Raw genomic sequence first — 21534 nt, forward strand, 5'->3', positions numbered from 1 at the left:
TCAGAGGAATGTGGACCCACTGGAGCGAGGCCAGAGGAAGCCACAAAAATGCTCAGTGGGCTGGAGCACCTCTCCTAAAGAGACAGCCTGAGAGAGCTGGGGTTGTTCAGTAAATATTCATAGAATTATAGAATGGTTTGGGTTGAAAAGGACCGTGAGGATCATCACCTGTCACTCCAAGCCATCTCCATTACAACCAGCAGGCTGCTCACCCACTAGCATGTCACAGGGAGGTAGTAGGCTCATGGCCTGATGTAATTGAAAGCCAAGATTTAGTTTTATTTTTTGCACCTTCAGTCACATTTCCATTTCCTTTGGTTTTGCAAGCATTTTCACAAAAGGTATGCTTTGCTTTCCAAGCAGCCTGAGCTGATAGTTCAGTTATAGGGTTATAGAGCAGGAATTTCTCAGCTTCTATGTTTTGCTTCTTCCTGAAGTTCTTTTTCTTTTGTCTCAGAGTGTTAAACAGCAGCTTACTTCTACCAGTCTCTACCCTTCAAGCTGCATTACTTAGTTTCATTTCTGATTTAACCAAACCTAACACACAGCAAAACATGCCAGCATCAATCTAGAGACAGGTATGACCCAATCATAATGGCATGACAAACACGTATATCCTTACATCACCCTTGTTAGGTAGGGAAGCATTGTTATTCCCAGTTTACTGACAGGGAGACAAGGGAACTAAATGGTTTGCCCCATATCATACAGACCTTTTGCACATAGCTAGGAAGTGATTTCCAGGCTCCTTTGTATATACAGATTTGTAACCCCTAGACACAGTATGCATGACAGCCTGCCTTTATAATGTGTAGGTATTACATATTTTTAAATATATAAAAATATATACATATATATTAAAAACTTGATGAACATTTAACATAAATATTGACAACAATAAACATATATCTGCATATAAAGGATTATGATAGCAATGAAAAAAAGCAGGTTATGTGAATAGCACAGAAACATTTCAGTCAAAAATCCTTGAGGGGGTGAGTTTAAGGATGGGAAACAAATGTCTGACTAGATATTTGTCATTCTAAAGCAAAATGGAGCAATTATCTGTGTTCACAAAGATAACATTTTGAAATATGTTAAATATTTTCCTATGGCTGCTATCGGGGAGAGTGTGGTCATGGATAGACAAATTGGCTGGTAAAAGTACTGTGGTTCAGATGTGGAGAATGGTAAAACGTGGCTCTGTCTCCTACATCACTTTAATTTATCAATCAGAGAAACTAAAAAATAAAAAATTCCACACTTGCTTTGAATCAACTAACCACACTGATGCAATTTATTTAAAAAAATAATTCCCTTATACCTGCCTGATTTTAAATTCTTCTACACTTTGTGCACAGCCACATTCATGATGCCACACTGCAACATTACAGGGATGTTGCTGGGAAGAGAACAGGGTGCAGTAAACATTTTTAATAGAGAAAGTTTTCTATGAAAGCCACTTCATCTGAGGATCTAGCTTTAAATAGCCCGTAGCTTCCTTTAACTGTGAATGTAGCAGCCCACTTTCATCAGGCTATAAATTTACTTAATAGGTTATGATTATTATTGATTTGATGGTGATTACTCTCAGATTTATGCTGTTGAGGAACTGACCCAATATCTTTTGAATTCCATTTAGCTGAGATCAATGACAAATGGATCAGGCTCCAGAGGTACAGAGAACTGAGGGAAAAATAAGGTGGCATTATGCTTTATTGGTTTTCTCCTTACCATAATGGTATAATTATAAACAAGGAAACCCCATGCCTTACAACCATTTCCTCCCTCTCTTCTTTTTTTTTTCCAGATCATTTACTCATCTCCCTGTAAAAGTAATCCCATCACATGCATTTGAAGGACTTCAAGATACCTTCATCATGTAAGTTGTGAATATTTTCCATAGGCTTTTCCTTAATTTCTAACAAAAATCATCCTTTTATAATAATGTAAAAATATGTGGCTAATACACTCTATTGATGAAAAAAAAAACCACAGGGGAAGGATAAACATAGCGTTCCTTTTCATGTAAACGGTATGCAAAAGATCCTTTGAAAATGTGTGATTTTTAACAGCTGTTTAAAGATCAAATAATGAAATATTAATAATGTCAGTGAGAACTGGATACAGCTTAGTAACTGATGAGAGGAGCATTTGATTAGCAGAGGAGATAGATTTCTATCATCAAACATTACCTCTGCAATGACAGCCATGGCACTCGGTGGTTATACATTTATAGAAGACCCAAATAAGACATTTCCTCAGCATTTTGCAGTGAGAAATAAGCTTGGCAGAGGATCAGTAGAACTGAGCCCTTTCTTTGATCTTTCAGCTTGCAAGTGCTGTAATTTTGCACTCTGGGTCTGAGCTGCTTCTTTACCCTCAGCATTGTACCTATTTTCCATCAAGGATTCGGACTGTAAGGCTCTTTTCACCCCTCTTGCCTTCATTTCTGCTGTCATTCCAGCTGAAATGGCATGCTTGAGTCTCCATTTTTTATTATTTTTTATTTTGTCTGCATTGAGTGGCCTCTAAAGGACAAAGTTGATGACAGAGCAGTGCAATGAGGAGCAGGGGAATGACCTCCCTGAGAACCTAAGCAGCAGCACAGAAGGTGCTGCTTTCTTTTCAAGGTGCACTTTTCCTACTTCTCTGCTGAACATATCCAACTGCAATACAGTATTAAAGCAGAATCCAGTGGTGCTGTATTCTTGCATTCACTTGCATCTGAATGTTTAATGAGAAGTTAATCATTTTTACACTGGAGACCAACTTAAATCTACAAAATTTCTCCTACCTGTATGACTTGAGGCTACACTTTCTCGAACTGTACTCATCATATTCTCAATAAAAAATGGTTTGTTCTTGGACATTTTCCCTTCCATAACAAGAATTTAATTGATCTTTTCGTGTGCTTTTAATGAGTCTCTCCAAATTAACTGTGTGGGAATCAATGTATTTTTCTGAAGTTAGTTTGTAGAACACTTCATCATTTTATTGCAATTTAGTGCTACTTTCACAAATGCATATTTTATAAATATAAATCTCTGAGTCAGCTATTTGGCAACACATCACTCTCTGAAAGATGATAAATTATTATCATTCCAACATATGTAAATGGAAAAACTGTGGCTGACAGGGAGGATCCCATGGAAGAAACATGTTTCAGACCCCAAAAAAGTTCTGAGCAGTCACTGATCCCTCCCAGCCTGTGAATCTCTGAGAATTAGGTGCCCAGCAGGTCACTTATTGTACATCCATCTTTTATTTACAAGTAACCAGTGCAATACCAAAAATAACATTCTCATTGAATTATGATGATAAAAGAATCTTTGATAAGTCTTTGAGACACACATACACATTAATTATGTGATTTCTAGTGTGCATTCCCCTTTGCCATTACAAATGAAATACAGAATTCATTCTGTATTGTCTAAGGGATTGAGGTGTCCTCTCATAGTTGCAATTGAATTAAGCTATCACTCAGAACTGTGGCAATACTGGCACATTCCAGTTGTTTGAAAAATATTTTTTCTTGAGACTGTATAATCTTAGGTTTATTTTGTGTGTCCTTTTAGTCAATTCTCTTGAGAAATTTTGAAGATCTTTCCCTTATATATGCATCAATGTATACTATTTACTTTCAGAGTTGAGTTTTGCATAGCCTCTTAGATCTTAATCTAACAAGGATTTAACAAGCATTTAATAAGTGGATTTTGTTTTTCTATGTTAGTATTGATTAATCTTGAGTACACATGTGGAATAGGAGCATCTGTACATCACAGTCTGAGAGTGTCACCAAATACAGTCTTGTTGGTCTGTGTCATGATGAAAAGAGCCACTTCCTTTCAGTTTGCATACAAGTAATGAAAATGGCATTTAAATCCAAAAATTGTTCATAAAGGGTGCTGAATGCATATCTGTGTATTTCTATATTTGTGGATTAGATGACCATAGTTCTGACTTGATAATATCATATGAAGCACCGTGAACATTATCCATGTCCTCACCCTGCAAATAAATTCACTAAAGCAGAACCAATGATGGAAGGGAGGAAAAGGCTCACAAGGCTTGGACTTGCTCTGTTGCCAGTAGTTCTGGCCTTCAGTCTCTAGCATACCTGCAATTTGCTGAGGAAATGGAGATTGGTTACAGCAGTGCTTATTCCTAAGGGCTGGCTTTCTCTTTTGCCAAGACAGAAAAATGCTCAAACCCCACTGGCACAGCCTGCCAGGATGTCTGAGGTGAGGCACAGACAAGACTGATAGGAGAGGCTGAACAAGTGTGCATAAAAGGAGGAAATACAAAGTGGAAAGCTGATTGCTGGGGTCTTTTCTGGTAATGTATTGCTTTGTGTCTGCTGTTTTCATTGTAGTGAAATCTCTCAGAGCGACTCCCTGGAGAGAATAGAAGCGAGTGCCTTTGACAGCCTTCCCACCTTGTCTGAAATGTGAGCACCAGTTAAAAAAAGGCATCCATGTTGTGGTTTCGGATCATTGAGGAGTAAACAGTCTGCAGAGAAGTATTCCTGGACCAAATCTGTCTCTGTTACTTCGATTTGCTTTGATTGAGATCTGTGATGAGAAACACTTCACTCCAAAGTACTGTATAAAATAGTGAGCACTCTGTAAGGCCTGGCCTTGGAGATCTCACTCATGCAGAGACTTCCCTGCACGGAGTCCCACTGCTTTCAGTGAGCTCAGTGGCAGGAGTGGAGCTCTGGCACTGTCAGGTTTTCTAAGCAGGGAAATAATTCGAGATGACAACAGATGAGAAAAATCTTTCTTTTTGAAGATGCCGTTTTCAAAGCCCTACATTATTTAAATGCAGCTGCTTAGTATGCATAGCCCTTCTGTGGAGCACTAAAATATTACTCAAACAGAACACATACTGATTTTAAACTTGACCTCCACAGCACAGGCATCTGAGAGAGAGAGTTAAAAGCAATGACTAGGAGAATGCTCTGAAATATTTAGTGGAATTGGGAACTCTAAATCTGATTCAATAGCTCATTACTGCCTATTTCGCACAGCATGAGTAGTGAGTGGCTGAAAATTGTGCAACTGAGTGAAGACAAATTCATCTCTTTTTTTTTTTAATGTGAACATCACTGAAGCCAGTTAGTCACATAGGCAAGGGATACAGATTAGTCAACCTCTGATTGAGTCCAATTTCCACTAGAATCAGTGGCGTGTTTAGTGAAGGAATGAAAGATTTGACCCCATGCATTCACCTACAGTTTGTGGATAGCTTGTCTTACGCCTGCCTTCCAAAACCCAAAAGCTAAGCAAGGCCATTAAAGAGCTACAGGAAGCTGGCAAGAAAACCTCCTTGAATCTTGAGTGCTCTGCAGGACTCACATTGCCAGGGCTTGATGCCCCAAGCTGTGCTCAAGTCCACATTCAATGGATGATCGGGGTAGTGAGTTCAATGGCATCCTTGAATTTCAATTTTTCTTAATGTTTCACATGCTAAAACCTTTGTATTTGTAAGTCATGCACTGGGAAGGAGCTGGGCTATAGCTATTGGCCTTTAGGGCAAATAGGACTTTACCAGATAGTTCAGCTGCAGAAAGTGCTCCTTGGTTTAGAGATCTGCCTGTTTGTTAAGTGACCAGTAGGAAATAGGACTTCTTACACATTTCTCTCCCAGTTTCTGATCCGCTCCTACCAACCACTGCTCTAAGGAAGTCCGTAGTGCTCCTAAGAGGTTAAACTATCTGAGGAACTGCTTTTCCTGGCTAGGAAGAACATCAATAACGTAATGGAAACAAGGGATGATTTGAAGGGATCTGACTGTGGAGCAAGGATGTCTTGATTTGAGAGACAGGTGTTTGTTAAGAAAGGCAGAAGCCTCTCTTGAAATGGACAATATAAATCCCCTCCCTCCAAATTATTATAATTTTGAAATTAAGGAGCTCTCAGGCAAAGATATGGGAATAGGAGTAACAGTTCTTTACTAGGAAAATAAAAATACAGAATACAAAACAAAAAAACACAGACAGAGTCAGAATACAACCTGACACCCTATCAGGGTGCTGGTAGCAGTCCCATTAAATGGTGGTTGCATCCTCCTGGATGACAGATGTGGTTCTGTTGAAGCAGTGCTCCTGTAGAAGGGTGCAGTTTTCCTCCAAAGTTCCAGTGATGATGTAGAAGGGTGTTGTTTTCCTCTGGAATCCTGTGGAAAAAAGCTGCTCTGATGTTCCCAATCTCAGTTTTTACCTAGGTAGGAAATGCTTGGCTCCTCCCCCAGGGTGGAGCATCTCCCAACGGGATGATGTAATTTTATCAGTCATGCAGTGGCAGTCAATGGCCCATTAACAGAAGATATCTTCTTGGAGGAAGGATGGGTTGGGGAAAGATAAGGAACACTGCCCCACCTTTGGTTTAACAGATGGTGATAGAATACATACTTTTGGTCACATCCTGCTTTGCAAGCCAAGACAAAGGACCAGACACACACACACACTCAGGTCCAGGTTTGGCGCCATGTCCAAGCCCAAAATGCTAACTCCCACCAGTGACCAGGATATCCAAACCAAGACTAGCTCAGAGAACCATGAGAATTCAGGCAGTTATCTTTTGTTGGCTGCATAAAAATTGCAGTGCATTTGTATTACCAACAGTGCCTCAAAATGCATCCAGCAGCATATTTGCAGGCTGTTTTCTAAGGAAGTAAATCACAAGCAAAATCAGGGCCCTCCCAAATCTATAATGATTCTAATACTGAAATATTTTTCCCTCATTACAGATTAATCCTGAACACAAAAAATCTGTTGCACATTGAGGACGGAGCATTCAGAAATCTTCCAAGGCTAAAATACTTGTAAGAAAGAGTTCTATTCCTTCTCTCTTTGCTTTATTTATTCTTTTCTCCAAAGGAGTAGACAAATCAAATTAAGGAGTGTAAGGAAAAAGGTTTTTTTATGCATTACAATATCCTAGAAGTACATACTCTTTACAATAGCTTTAACCTGGAGTTAGCCAATAGTGAGGTCTTTCAGTGTACAAGAGCAGGGCAGGGATGGACAAAACAGAAGTCTGCAAAGTAGTTCTGGTAAGTGCTTATTTCTAGAATAAAGCTTTCAGACTAACAGGGTACTAAAAAAAAGATGTCACTAAAATCTCTTCCTCATGCTTAATGTAGTAAGGACATATGCTGCTCTTCTAGGACACTGCTTGAGACTTCTAAAAACTTTATTTTTACAGGCCTTACAAATACCTTTGGAGCCTACTTAAAAAATTAGATTTGTCAGTCACTTTTAAAAGCACTGTTAAACTTAGACCTACCAAGTCAGCTTCTTGTTGCATCCACTCTGGTAATATTTCTTCTACAAATGAGAATTATGCTTTTCTCTAGGAGCATTTGTAACACTGGAATAAGAAAATTTCCAGACCTGACACAGATCTTCTCACTGGAAGCTCATTTTATTTTGTAAGTAGAGACTCATCCTAACCCAGATATGAGTGTTTTCCATCTTGTTCCTGAGTCACTGACAAAAATACGTTTTTTCTTTCCTTCCAAAGGGAGCTCTGTGATAACTTGCGTATGACAATTATACCACAAAATGCTTTCCAAGGGATGAACAATGAATCACTGACACTGTGAGTAAAATAATCCTAGCTCCACTTCCTTCTGCGAGGATAACACTTCTGCTTGAGGAAAGTGGGTCGACTTCATGAAAATCTTGACATTAAGCCCTCTAAAATATATATATGTATTGTGTGTTGAATTTTAAATGCCTAAGAAACATAGGGATGTTCTTCAAGATGAAGAGCAGAGTTTTATCCAAAAGATAACTTCACTTAGGAAAGAAAATAGGACCAGGGATCTAAATTTTCATCTTCCATGCAATGTTGTTTTTAAAAATACCATCAGCAGGATATTGACTACAAAAACTGCATTGAAGGCCAAAGCCGTTTTTCTTACCTCAGAGATGTGGTTTCTTGAAACCTTGCTTTCAGGGACCAAGCAGTCTGAGGGAGCTGAGCTTCAGCTGCACAGGGTCCCTCTGAAGAGGAGGGATGGAGACACTGAAGAAATTTATGCAAACTACAGATGCTGCTTCTTACTCTGATTTCATTTGCCTCAGCTTACTTTCCTAAGTGTCCACACCCAAGACTTTCCTTTTAGCCAACAGTGGGTTCATTGCTCCAGCCCCCTGTGAGGTGGGTGCGTGTGGTGCTATGAGATGCCACCTGAGGAACGCAGAAAGCAGCAGAAAGCCAAGAGATGTCCTCTCTGCCAGCACAGCAAGAACTCTGTATGGACTTCACAGCTCACTTGTCTTCAGAAAAACTTCCACAAAGTAGTGCTGGAAGAGGAGAGATCCCAAGCTGAGCCTCTTGGCAGGAGGTGGCCGAAATTTGGGTTTCCCAAGGAAGGACCCTGTGAGCCACAGAGAGCAGCAGCAGGCACCCACTGGGTGTGGTAGCCACGGGCCCCAGGGGAGCCCAGTGAAGCCAGCCTTTGGGGGCCAGGCTCCAGTACACATCCAACAGGAGCCCTGCCCAAAACTCCATGGGTATTTGCACCTGCAAAGGAGCCATGCACATGAGCAAGAACTGCAGCTGATGGACTCTTCATCAGGCTGATGTGCCAGCATGAGAGTAATTTTAACCCAGATTTTATGTACTGACCAATACCTTCTGGAAACGAGAGAGGAACTGGGTATAAATGTGACAGAATGCTACTCCTGCACGGCGCTAAAGAGGAGCAATTGCTTGGATTAGTGCACCATTTCATCTTATGAGCGTCTTTCCTCCCAACAAGCTCTCAAAATAACTTCAGCAAAATTATGATTCTGCTAATGGTGCAAGAAAATGAACATAAAAGAGATGGAGAAAGGTGCTTAAAGTCTTTACTGTAACCCTAAATGTATTAAATGGGAGGAAGTCAGAAAACAGCAACAGTCATTTTTCTCCCATCCTTTTGTGACTGGGAGCTCACCACAAAAAGAAAAGAATTATCTTATCAGCAGCTTCCTAATTGTAGAGCTACGTGTTAACTCCACCCCATGTGGTTAGCTGTAATTAGGTGGAGTAATTCCTCTTGCTACAGCATGGTCTGGTGAAACACAAGTAATCTGTGGAGGTGTAAAGTCACCCTGCAGTCATACTTTGCACTGCAAATAGCTAATTTAGCCTTTCCAGCAGTTAATGTTTCTTGTGGATTGGGAAATTGATCCTACATATTGTCATGGTCTTTAAGGCTATCACTAATTTCAGCATTGTACTGCATCTATCAAATGGAGTCAGGTGCTCCCCACACTTGAGGATGTGGGAGCAGGTTTCATAGGGCCAATTTGTGTTTCCCAAAAGCAAGTGGAAAAGCAACAAAAATGTTGTTTAATTCATAAACAGTTCCAAGTTTTCTAATAGAGCTTAATATTAAAGAAAAAAACAATATATACAAGTGACTATATTGAATTTCCATTGGATACACGAACTTAATATTACAAACGAATATTAACAGACCCGTAGGTTACATCTCCTAATGAAGGAAAAGATCTGGACCTGAGGTGTAGCAGAGCTCAGGCTTTAGGTGTCTGGCCCAAGGGAATCAGGAAGCAGGGTGGCATCCAGTGTCCCTGTGCAGTGCAGGGGACAGCAAGGCTTCCACAGCCCAAATCACTTTGGGAAAGCTGATTACTCACTGACTGCTGGATGATGCACAACTCACCCCAGCCTCTCTGCAAAGCTGTCTCTTGGAAGATTTGTCCATTCGCAGAGGATCTGCAATCCAGCAGCTCATTCCAGGCTTTACAGTTGCTTTCCACCTGACACATCTCTAGGCCTTGCAGTCTTCCATCTGCACCTGCTGACACCACAAAATCCAGGTCTTCTGCCTCCAGGTTGCTGTCTGTGTGCCAGGAGCTTACCTGGACTCATGTGTTGTTTCTGGATCTCAGCCCCAGGTAGGCAGGAGAGAGAGCTCAGCAGGGGGAGGATCAGTACCTCAGCAGAAGTTCTCTTCAGCAACTCAGCAGGAAGGAGTTTAGAAAATTTAAACTGCACCTTTCTTAATTTAAGAGCTATAGTTCCCTTCCTTCTTTATAAGCAGAGCCTCTAATCATTAAAATGAATGCAGCAGCGAGGTCTGAAACTTGTAGTACATAATGTAACCTCACCTTTTCCAAATCTTTTTCCTTTACGTTTATTCAATCTCCAGCAAGCTGTATAAAAATGGATTTGAAGATATCCACAGCCATGCCTTCAATGGGACAAAGCTGAATCAATTGTGAGTATGCTATCCCTCCTCAGTAATTTAAACAGTAAATAACAATTTAAATACAGTCAGAGACTCTTCCTTCAGTTTAACTGGCTGTGTCTTCTGTTTCTCAATACCCATGAGAAAACTGCATCTTTCAGTGTCATTGTGATTCAGTCATTAATCCTGCAGCTCTCACTGCTTTTCCTGAAACAACATCCCTTAAAATAGTACAGCTTTTGTGAGAAAAGCTCATAATTCTTAAGAAAATTTCATAAATTAGGATAACACTTGAAACAGTAGCCCAGACTAAGGAATCTACAATTTATGTCTGGAAACATCAATAATTTTTTAATCCCTCTCACACGCTGGGGAATTAGTCTCTTGTTTTGGGTAAAATGTATATTTGCTTCTGTAGTGAAAGAACCAGTCTGGTTTTTCCTGGCTTAAGTCAGAAGAATTTGGAATTTATCAGATTTAAATTTAGATGATAATGATCTGATGGCATCACAGGAAGTAAAGATTACATGGGAAATACAAGCACCCCCCAGTCAGACAGTGAAACAAGCACTGCGGTGGTGGGAAAAAGAATTGAAACAGGTGTGAAGAAGAAACCAAAAGAGTGATTTTTAAAACAGACATGTAAAGAGAGTTCATTTTCGGTTCCACAGAATCCTGAAGGACAACAAGAACCTCAGGCGGATTCACAACGATGCTCTGAGAGGGGCCACAGGGCCAGATGTCCTGTAAGTATCCACTGCCACTGCAGTGCCTGAGTGCCCTGCACTGCCACCAGAGCTGTGTCACCACAGCAAACACAGGCTGCGAGTCTGGAAGGAGATTTGATCTCTTACCCTCTGTGTACAAAGTCAACGAGATGCCATGAAATTACAGAGTGAAAGGAGTTTGCACCCTGGAAAACAGTGCTGGCATTGATCTCCACCTCTTAGACATTTTGGTTTGTGCTTTGTGTCACATCCTCCTGATCTTGTTCCTGTATCTTATATTCTGACATTGTAAACTAACTTGTCCTTTGGTAGGATGGATATGTTTTGGCAATATATCTTGATTCAGAATTTGTTTATAAAAGTGAACCAGCTGATTGCACGCTGTAAGCTCATGCTGAATAAAATTCATTATTATCATCTTCAAGATTTATTAATCAAGGACTTAGTGGAGGGCTGCCCTGGCTCTAACTCCATGCAATAAAATACAGTGTGGTTCTGTAAATAGCACTCTGTGCTGCACGTCTTTTATTGGTGCTTTATGGAACATGGCATTACTAATATCACTTTCAGAATTGTGGGCCTTTTTTCCTTTGTTTAATTAAACAAAGTTTCAGAGACTGACTCTGAAAATCCTTACTCACTGATGGACTTCCTTCACACAAACAGCCCCTCTGAAGTTACTGTAAGCCAAACTGCTTAAGTTTGTGTTGGCAAGAATGACAGATTCTCTGGGGGTTTTAATTAATATCCATTTAATTAAAGCACCTAGAACAGCCCTTCAGAGCCAAGCAGAGAGCAAGGAGGGTGTCCTACCTGTTAGCTGGCTGGAGAGTCACTACTGCCCACCTTCTTCTCTCCCTGTCTCTGGCTTAAAGAGGCGTCCCTCACTCCATGCATGAATTTCAAATGGAAAGGTCAGGACATAGGCTCTGGAGTGGTGGGTTTCAGTTTACCCAGGACCAAGGGAGCTCCTTTCCTGGCTGGAGCTGCTGAGCCACAGGGATGCTCTTACCCTTCTGCTCTATAGTTTCACAGACCGTGTCTCTGAGCTAGGTATCAGATGCTGAAGTGGCTTTGTAGATCTGAACCTTTGTGAAAAAAGCAGTTGCTGTTACCTACCATCATGCTTTGGTGGCATTTTTATAGGGATGAAAAGAAAAGTGACTGCTGTCTTTGTTTCGCAGGGATATTTCTTCAACTGCGCTGGAGTCCCTGCCTAGTTATGGGCTGGAGGCCATTCAGGTCTTAAATGCAACATCATCTTACTCCTTAAAGAGGCTGCCACCACTGGATAAATTCAGCAGTCTTCTGGAAGCTGTCCTAACATATCCCAGCCACTGCTGTGCTTTTCGAAATCTAAGGACAGAAAAGTAAGTCCAAATAGCACATTATTGTACTGCAGTGCTTCAGAAGCTCCAAAATGGCAATTCTGCTTTATTCAGCTTACAAGGTTTGATTATCTTTATTCCAGTTACAGGGAAGCTGTGGTGCATTGCAAGGCCTTGCAGGAAACAGCAAATCTCTGCTAAAGCCAGGAAAATTATGTCCATTTATTTTGGAGCAGAAATGGATCCCATCCTGTGCCCTGGATCTGCCAGCAGAAATATTACTCTGAGTTTGCTTAAAACTTATCTTTTTCTTGGTATCTCAATTAAAAGCCTACTGGCACACAGAAGACAAACCTTTATCAAACAGCACATTGTCCTAAATAAAAAAAAATGAAACCCCTGTAGCCTTTAGCTTAATTAATACAGGTGATATGATGACATAGTTGAAAGGGCAAGTTTTCAATTACCCACCAAAATTAGTGCCTGCCACAAGCCCACAGAGAGAGATTACATAGTTTAGTTCCAACTATTTCAAGTAATAGACAGTACTGTTCCCCCCACAACTGGAACCATGGCACAGGGAAATCTTTGTATCCACAAACCTGGGGCAGTTAATCCGAGACAACTGGAGCTGATTTTTCAGCATTTATGTTTCAAAGAAACCTACCCCCAGTTGGCTTTAGGCAGACAAAGCAACCCCAAATTAGTTTTGTTTGAACCATGAAGGTGACTTGTTTCTTGTCCTTCTCAAGTGATGACCACAGAAATGATGTACTGAGCAGGCAGTTGTGAAAGGCCTGATCAGTGTCACCCCCATGCCTTCACTTAAGGGATATCCTGGAAAGGCAGGAGTAGATTCCAGTTCTTTAGGGTAAAATCAGGGGCTCACCTATGCTTTCTCTGCCTACCTCATTTTACTAAAGAGTTCTTGATTCTGTAAGAACAGAACAAAGATTCTACTGTCAAGCATTTCCATTGCTAATGAACTTATTCAGTCACAGATCACATCTCTGAGTGTACTAAATCCAGGAGCAACTCTGGCAGAGAAAAGAATGTATTTATTCTAATAAAGATAACTACATTTCTGATACTGTATTGTTTTTTGGGTGCTTGACTTTGCAGCACGAGCATGGTCTATAAAAACAGGCGTGCCTTAGTAAGTCACTTTCTTATATTAAGTGACTGTGTTCTTAGTAAATTGCTGGGGAGAAAATCTCATGCAAATCTGGAAATGTCTGCTGCCCTACCAGGGGCATCAGCAATGAGGTGAGACAAAGCCATTTCCATTCATACTGGTGGAGTATGTGGCTGCTACTTTCAAAGCCTCAAACCAGAGATTTTGCCAAATCTGACTTGAACTATTCAAACTGCTTTACTTCAAGCATGCAAAGTCTACCTCCAGATACCAGACAATTTTTAAAATAGGGTCACCTGAGGAAGATCCACCCCACGCACCAGTATGGGCTTGGGACTGATCTGCTGGAAAACAGCTCAGGAGAGGACCTGGGGACCTGTCCCTGAGCCAGCAGTGTGTCCTTGTGGCCAAGAAGGCCAATGGTATCTTGGGGTGCATTAGGAACTGCATTGCCAGGAGGTCAGGGAGGTGATCCTGCCCCTCTGCCCAGCCCTGGTGAAGCCAGTCTGGAGTGCTGTGTCCAGTTCAGGGATCCTCAGGGCAAGAGAGACAAGGAGCTGCTGGAGCTGGTCCAGTGGAGGGCTACAGAGATGATCCAGGGACTGGAGCATCTCCCTTCTGAGGAGAGGCTGAGGGAGCTGGGCCAGCCCAGGCTGGAGAGGGAACCTCATCAGTGTCTGTATCTGAAGGGAGGGGTCAGAGGTTGGACCAGGCTCTTCTGGGCAATGGGACAAGAGGCAACAGGCAGGAACTGATGCACAGGAAGTTCCATCTGAATATGAGGAAGAGCTTCCCTCTGTGCAGGTAAACGAACACTGGAATGGGTTGCACAAAGAGGGCGTGGAGTCTCCCTCACTGGGGATATTCCAGAACTGTCTGGAATGTGCTCTAGGATGACACAGTGAGGTTGGACCAGCTGACCCACCACGGTCCCTTCCAACCTGACCCATTCTGTGGTTCTGTATCAGGCCAGTTTCCCAGCAGCTGTTAACAAGCACTTTTCCAAAAGCCAGCCAAACTGTTTCCATTCATCATGGTGGAGAATCTGGCCCACTTCTTTACAGTATTTCACAACGCTAACTTTTAAATTCCAGTTCAAATTATTCCACTATAAAAAAAATACATCCAAACTGAAAGACCATCTTTACACACCTTACACATCCTTACACTGCCTATCTTCACAGCATTTGAAGTCTTCTTCCCACTTCCAGATGTCTGCAGGAACGTTTGTGCTGCCTTGAGGCCAGTGCTGGCTTACCTTACATGCAGAGAAGACAAGGCTTTGGCCAAAATCCAGCCTGCAACTTAACTTTCTTCCCATCTTTCTTGCAGACAGAATTTGTTGCTTTCCATTTTTGACAACTTCTCCGAGGAGTGTGAAAGCACCATGAGGAAACCGACTCACGAAATGCTGTAAGTACCTCTGCACAGAGATGATGGCAGTAGCAAATACAGACCTGCTCACATATTTTTTCACTAAGCAGGTCTTTGCCTGCCAATTCAGTCACCCCTTCAGGTTGCACAGTGGTAATTTTACTATCATTAGACCAAGATTTGGATGTTCCAAAGGAGAGGAGAATTAAAAACCCTCATGATTTCACAAGCTTTACTCATTCCAGTTTGTCTTCTGAATTCTGAAAGGGCTTCAAAACAATAATTAAATATTTACAGAAGTTAGTGGCCTACATGGAGACTTTCCATTCTCTAAATAAATGCATTTGTTGGTGTGATTCAAAGAAGAGCTGCTATTGTTGACTTTTTTTTTCCTATAGAAAGGATAATTAGAACTCTGCATAGCAATAGTTTTCCACAGTAGAATGGAGTCCCTGAGCTAGAAGTGTGATGACCCCGTGCCAGTGGTTTACTCCATCTAAACATGTCTTTTCATATCATCACATAACAATATTCAGTGTGACAATGAGAAAGGCTAAAATCAAAACTGTTGTGTTGGCTGTGCTGGATGACACAGGCTCTAGCCCAGCTTTTAAGGGAGAAGTTTAAAGATTTGCTATTCTTCATCCCTCTGCAGCTATAAATGGGAGACCTTGGGACTTCTTAGCAGCCCTGACATGGCGTCAAAGCATTCTAAAGTCTAGAAGAAACAAGGTTATGGTCACAAAATTCCAATGGCTATATGCAGCTGAAATATGATTGACTCATTGGGATAATTACTTTCTTGGACATTATCTTGCTGGTTGGTGAGGCCTCCTACACTTGCCATTTGGTTTTATCTATCTGCTTGTTTTGGATTAGCATCTGTTGCTCTCCTGCTATGCATTAAGTAATCTGCCTAGCCTATTGGCTCCTGAAGCTTTTTGCTTTGGCAAATCCCAATCCCAGCAATTTTCTTATAAAAAGCAAGTGAAAGTAAGGTTATGGTTCATGGGCTTAATGGCTGCAGAACCACAGCAGAAATCATCTGAAAGTCCTGAATTCTTATTAGTAAGAAGAAAAAAACCCACAAAAATACAGCTTGCACATAGCAGCACATTCACACAGCCTCTCAGAAAATCACAATCATTTTTATAAGTAAATAGAGTCAAATGTATTCCCTGCTCTTCCAGTTTGAGCCAGGCAAGTAAATGCAAGACATTGGGCAGTTTTCCATATACAGAGAGAAGAGTTAGGATAATAAGTTTGGGATGTTATTTGCTCCACAGGAATAGGTGAAAAGCAGCTCAGTTTCATTTGCCAGAAGACCCTGCCGCAGAAATATCATTTAATGGACATGCTTCAGTAGATGTGGAAGCTTAAGCATGTATAGAAATTATCCTAAAGCTACCAGTTTTCTCAAGAGTTGCCCTCAACAGAGATATTTTCCAGGTCTCACACTGCAGACTGAGTGTTTGCCCACCAAACACTCACAGTTGCAATGATTGAAAAGTTGAGAAATAGGCACCTGTTATGGCAGGGAAGTTATTCTTTGGTAGGCTTATCACCACACTCTTGATGACCTAGAGATTTTATCAGTCTATTTTTTAAACCTACAACATTTTTATTAGGAATTGGGTGCAGCCTAAATTTAATAAATTCCTAGCTATCAATGTGATTTAGTTAACCACACTCCTTGCCCTATAATACTGCATGCAGCAAATTCCTCAGCACCTCTCAAGCCATACATAGTCTCAGGAATTTGTTTGCTAAGTGCCTTTCCTAAGGGGAGCAATGGTGCACAGTTAAAATCCATAGGTTATTTTAGTATGGCCTCTGCAACTGCCTAAGAAACCTCTGTGTATCAAACCTGTAATCCATCAGCCCAAGTTTTACTGTGGCTTGGACTGCAGCCAGCCAGCAGCATGAGAACCATGGCTCCGTCACAGAGCACTAAAAGTGAAGTACTTACAAATAAGCAAGTTGTATAAGAGAGCATTTCTGTGGATGGGACTGTGACCCCTGCTGCTCTCCAAGGCTGCTTCCCAAACACAAAGCATCCTTACAAGGCTTCGTTATTTGTAAACACCCTGTAGAAACACATGGAGGAAGTCATTGTTTTAAAAAAACTGTTATCTGTTGTCTTTTGCAAAAGAATGCGAGTAGCATGTAACAAATAATTCACTTCTGTTTGGGGGGGTGTTTTTTTCATGGTTACAGAGATGAGTCCAACAACACATTGCTGTGGTCAGTGGAGAGGAACACGCACCCCTTTGCAATAGATGATGAAAGTTCTCCCTACAGCTACTCTACCATTTTCGATGACAGCGAAATGGCCGGCTTTGACTTTGAGTATGACTTTTGTCAGCCTAAAGTCCTCACGTGCACTCCGGAACCAGATGCCTTTAATCCCTGCGAAGACATCCTGGGATACAGTTTCCTCAGAGTGCTGATCTGGTTCATAAACATCCTCGCCATCGCCGGCAATTTCACCGTGCTCCTCGTTCTCCTGACCAGCCACTACAAGCTCACTGTCCCCCGCTTCCTCATGTGCAACCTGTCCTTCGCCGACTTCTGCATGGGGCTGTACCTGCTGCTGATCGCCTCCGTGGACGCCCAGACCAGCGGCCAGTACTACAACCACGCCATCGACTGGCAGACGGGCAGCGGCTGCAGCACGGCCGGCTTCTTCACGGTGTTTGCCAGCGAGCTGTCGGTGTACACGCTGACGGTGATCACCCTGGAGCGCTGGCACACCATCACCTACGCCATGCAGCTGGACCGCAAGCTGCGGCTGCGCCATGCCGTGCCCATCATGCTCGGGGGCTGGCTGTTCTCCATTGGGATAGCCGTGCTGCCTCTCTTCGGGGTCAGCAGCTACATGAAGGTCAGCATCTGTTTGCCCATGGATATCGAAACGGGCCTGTCCCAAGCCTACATCCTGCTGATCTTGGTGCTGAATGTTGTCGCTTTCATTGTCATTTGTGCTTGCTACATCAAGATTTACATCGCTGTGCAGAACCCAGAGCTGGTCGCTGCCAATAAAGACACCAAGGTCGCCAAGAGAATGGCAATACTGATCTTCACGGATTTCACCTGCATGGCCCCCATCTCCTTTTTTGCTATATCTGCTGCCTTCAAAGTTCCTCTCATCACAGTGACCAACTCCAAGATCCTGCTGGTTTTATTTTACCCCGTCAACTCCTGCGCAAACCCCTTTCTCTACGCGATTTTCACCAAAGCGTTTCGGAGGGATTTCTTTCTGCTGTTGAGCAAGCTTGGTTGCTGCAAGAGCCGAGCAGAGCTCTACAGGATGAACTATTTCTCTGCTTATAACTCCAACTGCAAGAACGGCGGCACAGCCACAGCCCCCAGTAAAGCCTCCCAAGCATTCCTGCTCTTGTCAGCCTTAGAGAAGCCCTATCCTGCACCACAGGACAAGACATCTCACAAAGAAAATTAACCCAGAGTGCCAAGAGATGCAGCACTTTGCCAGGCCAGTTGTGATTATCTTAGCGACTAGGGATTGTTTTACAATATTTTGAACATTCCATAATAAATAAAAATGTCAGTCAGTAATTCTTATGCAACATAACTGTTCTGACGTTCAAAGTGGTGTTTTCCTTTCTCTTCCTTTGTGGTGATAGATGTGGAAGAAGGCAAAACTTTTCTGTACGGGGAACCAGAAGAGTCCAGGACTAGTCAAGTTGCTCTTGAAGCTAATAGTGATTGCCTGGCTTCTTTTCTCCAGATCTGCTTCCATGGAGTATTTAAAGCCTGTTTGCTACCTTTCATGGCTTCTTTTTTCATTCCTATCAGCTGTGTATTGTTGGTTTAAAGAAAGAGGCACTAAACTAGACACTTCCATTTCATCAACAGAAACTTCCAATTACACAGCTACCTACACACAGTTTAAGAAGAGCTTTCAAGCAATAGGCTGTAAAGATGTCACCAAGGAGGAAAGTTGATCTATTGAGCCTTTGTCACTGGCAATTTTGCAGTTTACATTAGATCTCAGTCTGAGCTGGTGGGTAGTTTACTTAAATTATGAACCCATACACAGCTATGTGTGATCTGGAAATCACAAAAGATGCAAACTCCCCCCTGCTGCACACAGGACTCAATTTAGGGTATCACATGTGCGCACACACAAATCAGGTAATCAGGCTCCCTCTTGGAAGCAAGAGAGCTGCTTCCTGCACAGGCAAGGAAGTGCTGCCTTATTTTCCCTCCTGGGATAGTCTCAGAAATTATTTCCACTTGTCCACTCTGACATCACCAGTGCCAGTGGCATTCAGGAATGCACCGGGGTCTCCAGCACACACAATCCAAATCTATTCCCGGATGATGAAGAAGAGTAGCAGAGTAGTTACCTTTTTGTGATAATGTTTTCCCATTAAAATCTCTTTTCTTTCACTATGCATTGCCTGATGCTAAGTGATCATGCTAAATGCCTGGTCCAGATTTATGACTGCACTGCTAATTTAAGTAAATGCAGAGTCTGATACATAAAAGAACAGTACTATTGCAATCACTTTAAACCTTTTACATTCTCCTTTTCAGCTGAGTCCTTTGCTTTCAAGTCTGTGACAGCAACTAAGTTCCAAAGCACTCCTCTTGTTGCCAAAACACTGCACTGCAAGCTAAATTTGCTTCACATTAATGAAAGCAATTCTTTGTATTAGACTGGTCTATCATTAGTTCATAATTGTGATAATTAGAAATAACATCTCTGACCCACTCTTACCTTCAGTGCAATGCCATGATTTCCATCAGTGCAAAAGCTCTGGATGTAAGCACAGCTGTGCTCACGAGCAGCTCCCACAAGTGGGGAAAGCAGCCGGATTGAGAGCAGAGGAGACTTAAAACTCTCTGATTTAACAATCAATACAAATTCCATATGATGCACCTCTTTACTCACACCAGGCCCTGAGCTTAGCCAATGATCAAATAAGACTATGATAGAATATTTAACTATAATAGAAACCAAAGGTGCTGGTGTAAAAAAACAGATGCTGGGCCTAAAACTTCTCTGTCACCTATCTCAAAACTGATTTTTGAGACTCATTTCTTCTGACATCTTATAGAAGAGTCCTGCACGTGATTTAGGACATGACAGCACAGTATCTTAAGTGGGCAATAACTGATTTACTTGCAATATATTTCACCAGGACAAGAGCTTGCCAGCACACCCTCCATACCGCATAACAGGGTCAGGAAACTACATGCAAGGGAGATGAGTTAGAATTAACAACAACTGCTAGCACCTGCCTTACAGAGCTGCAGAGGTAACAGCCAAGCAGCAAGAGAGTCTCTGTGGGCATTTTTCTTTTTGTACCTGCAGTAAGTGGAGTGAAATCCACCATCTACAAAACTGCTGTTTGAAAAAGAAATAAAAGCCACTGACAAAACATTAAATGTAACTTATATACTTAAAATTTGTCTACACACAAAAGTAAGCAAATAAGTAAAACTTTAATAAGAGATTTAGATTCATGCCAGAGCTTCTCACACAATTCACACTTGTTATTCTATCTCAATCTCATTATTTTTACTTTACCTTCTTTCTGGTGTAAAGTTTTAGACAGCCATTTACTGAAGTATCTTTGAAGGCCATAACTGATATTACACACTTCATCCTGTCACATCTTCAGCAATATGTTTGCTAAACTGTAACATTAATTCATAAACCATTCAGATCAAAAGCACTGCTTACTGCTTAAGTCACTGGCCAGAGCTTACATTTAAATACGAAGCATTGCTTTTTCAGTATAAAAATTCCTGACTTTAGATGTATTTAGTTGTAAATGTCTTGTTCAAAGCTGTAATTCTTTACTAATGTTATCTTTAAAACCAGCTAAAAACAAAGTGCTCTTTAGCTACGTTATTTTATAGTGACCAGGAAAAACAGGTCAACTTCAGAAGCGCCATTCGGAGCCTTTTTGGTGCTAAGAGCATATCCAGTTGTGTCCCATGGATTCCTGTGCCACACTGCCTCTGCTACCAGTCTTTTCTGACAGTGGAAATGGTCCCACAGTTCATAATGTGCACATTTACAGAGCATGAGCACCTCAGAGCCTGTGAGAGAATGCTGAAACCTAAAAGCATCTATCATGTGGTAAGAGCTGCATTTCTTGTGCATTTATGGGTTTGAAGCGTAGCAGCAGTGCAGCTACAAGTCATCCAAATGGGGGGAAAGAAATCATACACTGGAATATTTTAATTGCCTCTGAATACACAATTCTTCAAATTGCAGCAGCAGCATCTATAAAAGACAAAAGAAATGTAACACTGGGTTCAAGTGCTCTAGTTTTAATGTCCTGTCTTTGCTACTGGAGAGTAGCAGATGTACCCAAAAAAAGCACACAAGAAACTCAATAATTGTTAAAAAACTACTTCCTGCCTTATGGCATTAGCACAAGGGTTTGCACCATTATGAACAAGGGCAGGGGTATTTCCCTTAATTTCTTCCATGCATTTATTCTCTCCCACCTTTCTTTTCTTTCCCTTCTCCCAGCCTCTGCACCCTTCTCAGGGATTAGAGATAACCAAAATGCCTCACAATATCTCATTCCAGCAGACATGGAGCAGTAGCCAGGGGGAGGCATGCCTTAGTGAAGCACTGTCCTTACAGCAGGATGATCCTCTTTGGAGGCAGCCTGGCTGCAGCTTTACCCATGCCCATCTCGCCCTACAAAGAACAGGAGCCAGCCAGGGAAAAGCTGCAGCTCAGAAAGACAAGGGCCCAAAGCTTCTTTTG

At 41.8% G+C, this 21534-nt stretch overlaps 1 protein-coding gene across 1 annotated transcript; it reads left to right on the forward strand.

Annotated features, from left to right (window-relative positions):
* Nucleotides 1-1597: 1597 nt before the first annotated feature.
* LOC106853889 (lutropin-choriogonadotropic hormone receptor) lies at nt 1598-20554 on the forward strand. Its single transcript, XM_088162824.1, has 10 exons — nt 1598-1882; nt 4376-4450; nt 6754-6828; nt 7363-7437; nt 7530-7607; nt 10174-10242; nt 10884-10958; nt 12125-12310; nt 14736-14816; nt 16995-20554. The coding sequence occupies exons 1-10, from the start codon at nt 1767-1769 to the stop codon at nt 18235-18237; spliced, it is 2073 nt and encodes a 690-aa protein (XP_088018950.1). The 5' UTR covers nt 1598-1766; the 3' UTR covers nt 18238-20554.
* The last annotated feature ends 980 nt before the right edge of the window (nt 20555-21534 follow it).

This window comes from Sturnus vulgaris, chromosome 3 (assembly GCF_052056855.1).
Source record: "Sturnus vulgaris isolate bStuVul1 chromosome 3, bStuVul1.hap1, whole genome shotgun sequence".
NCBI lineage: Eukaryota > Metazoa > Chordata > Aves > Passeriformes > Sturnidae > Sturnus > Sturnus vulgaris.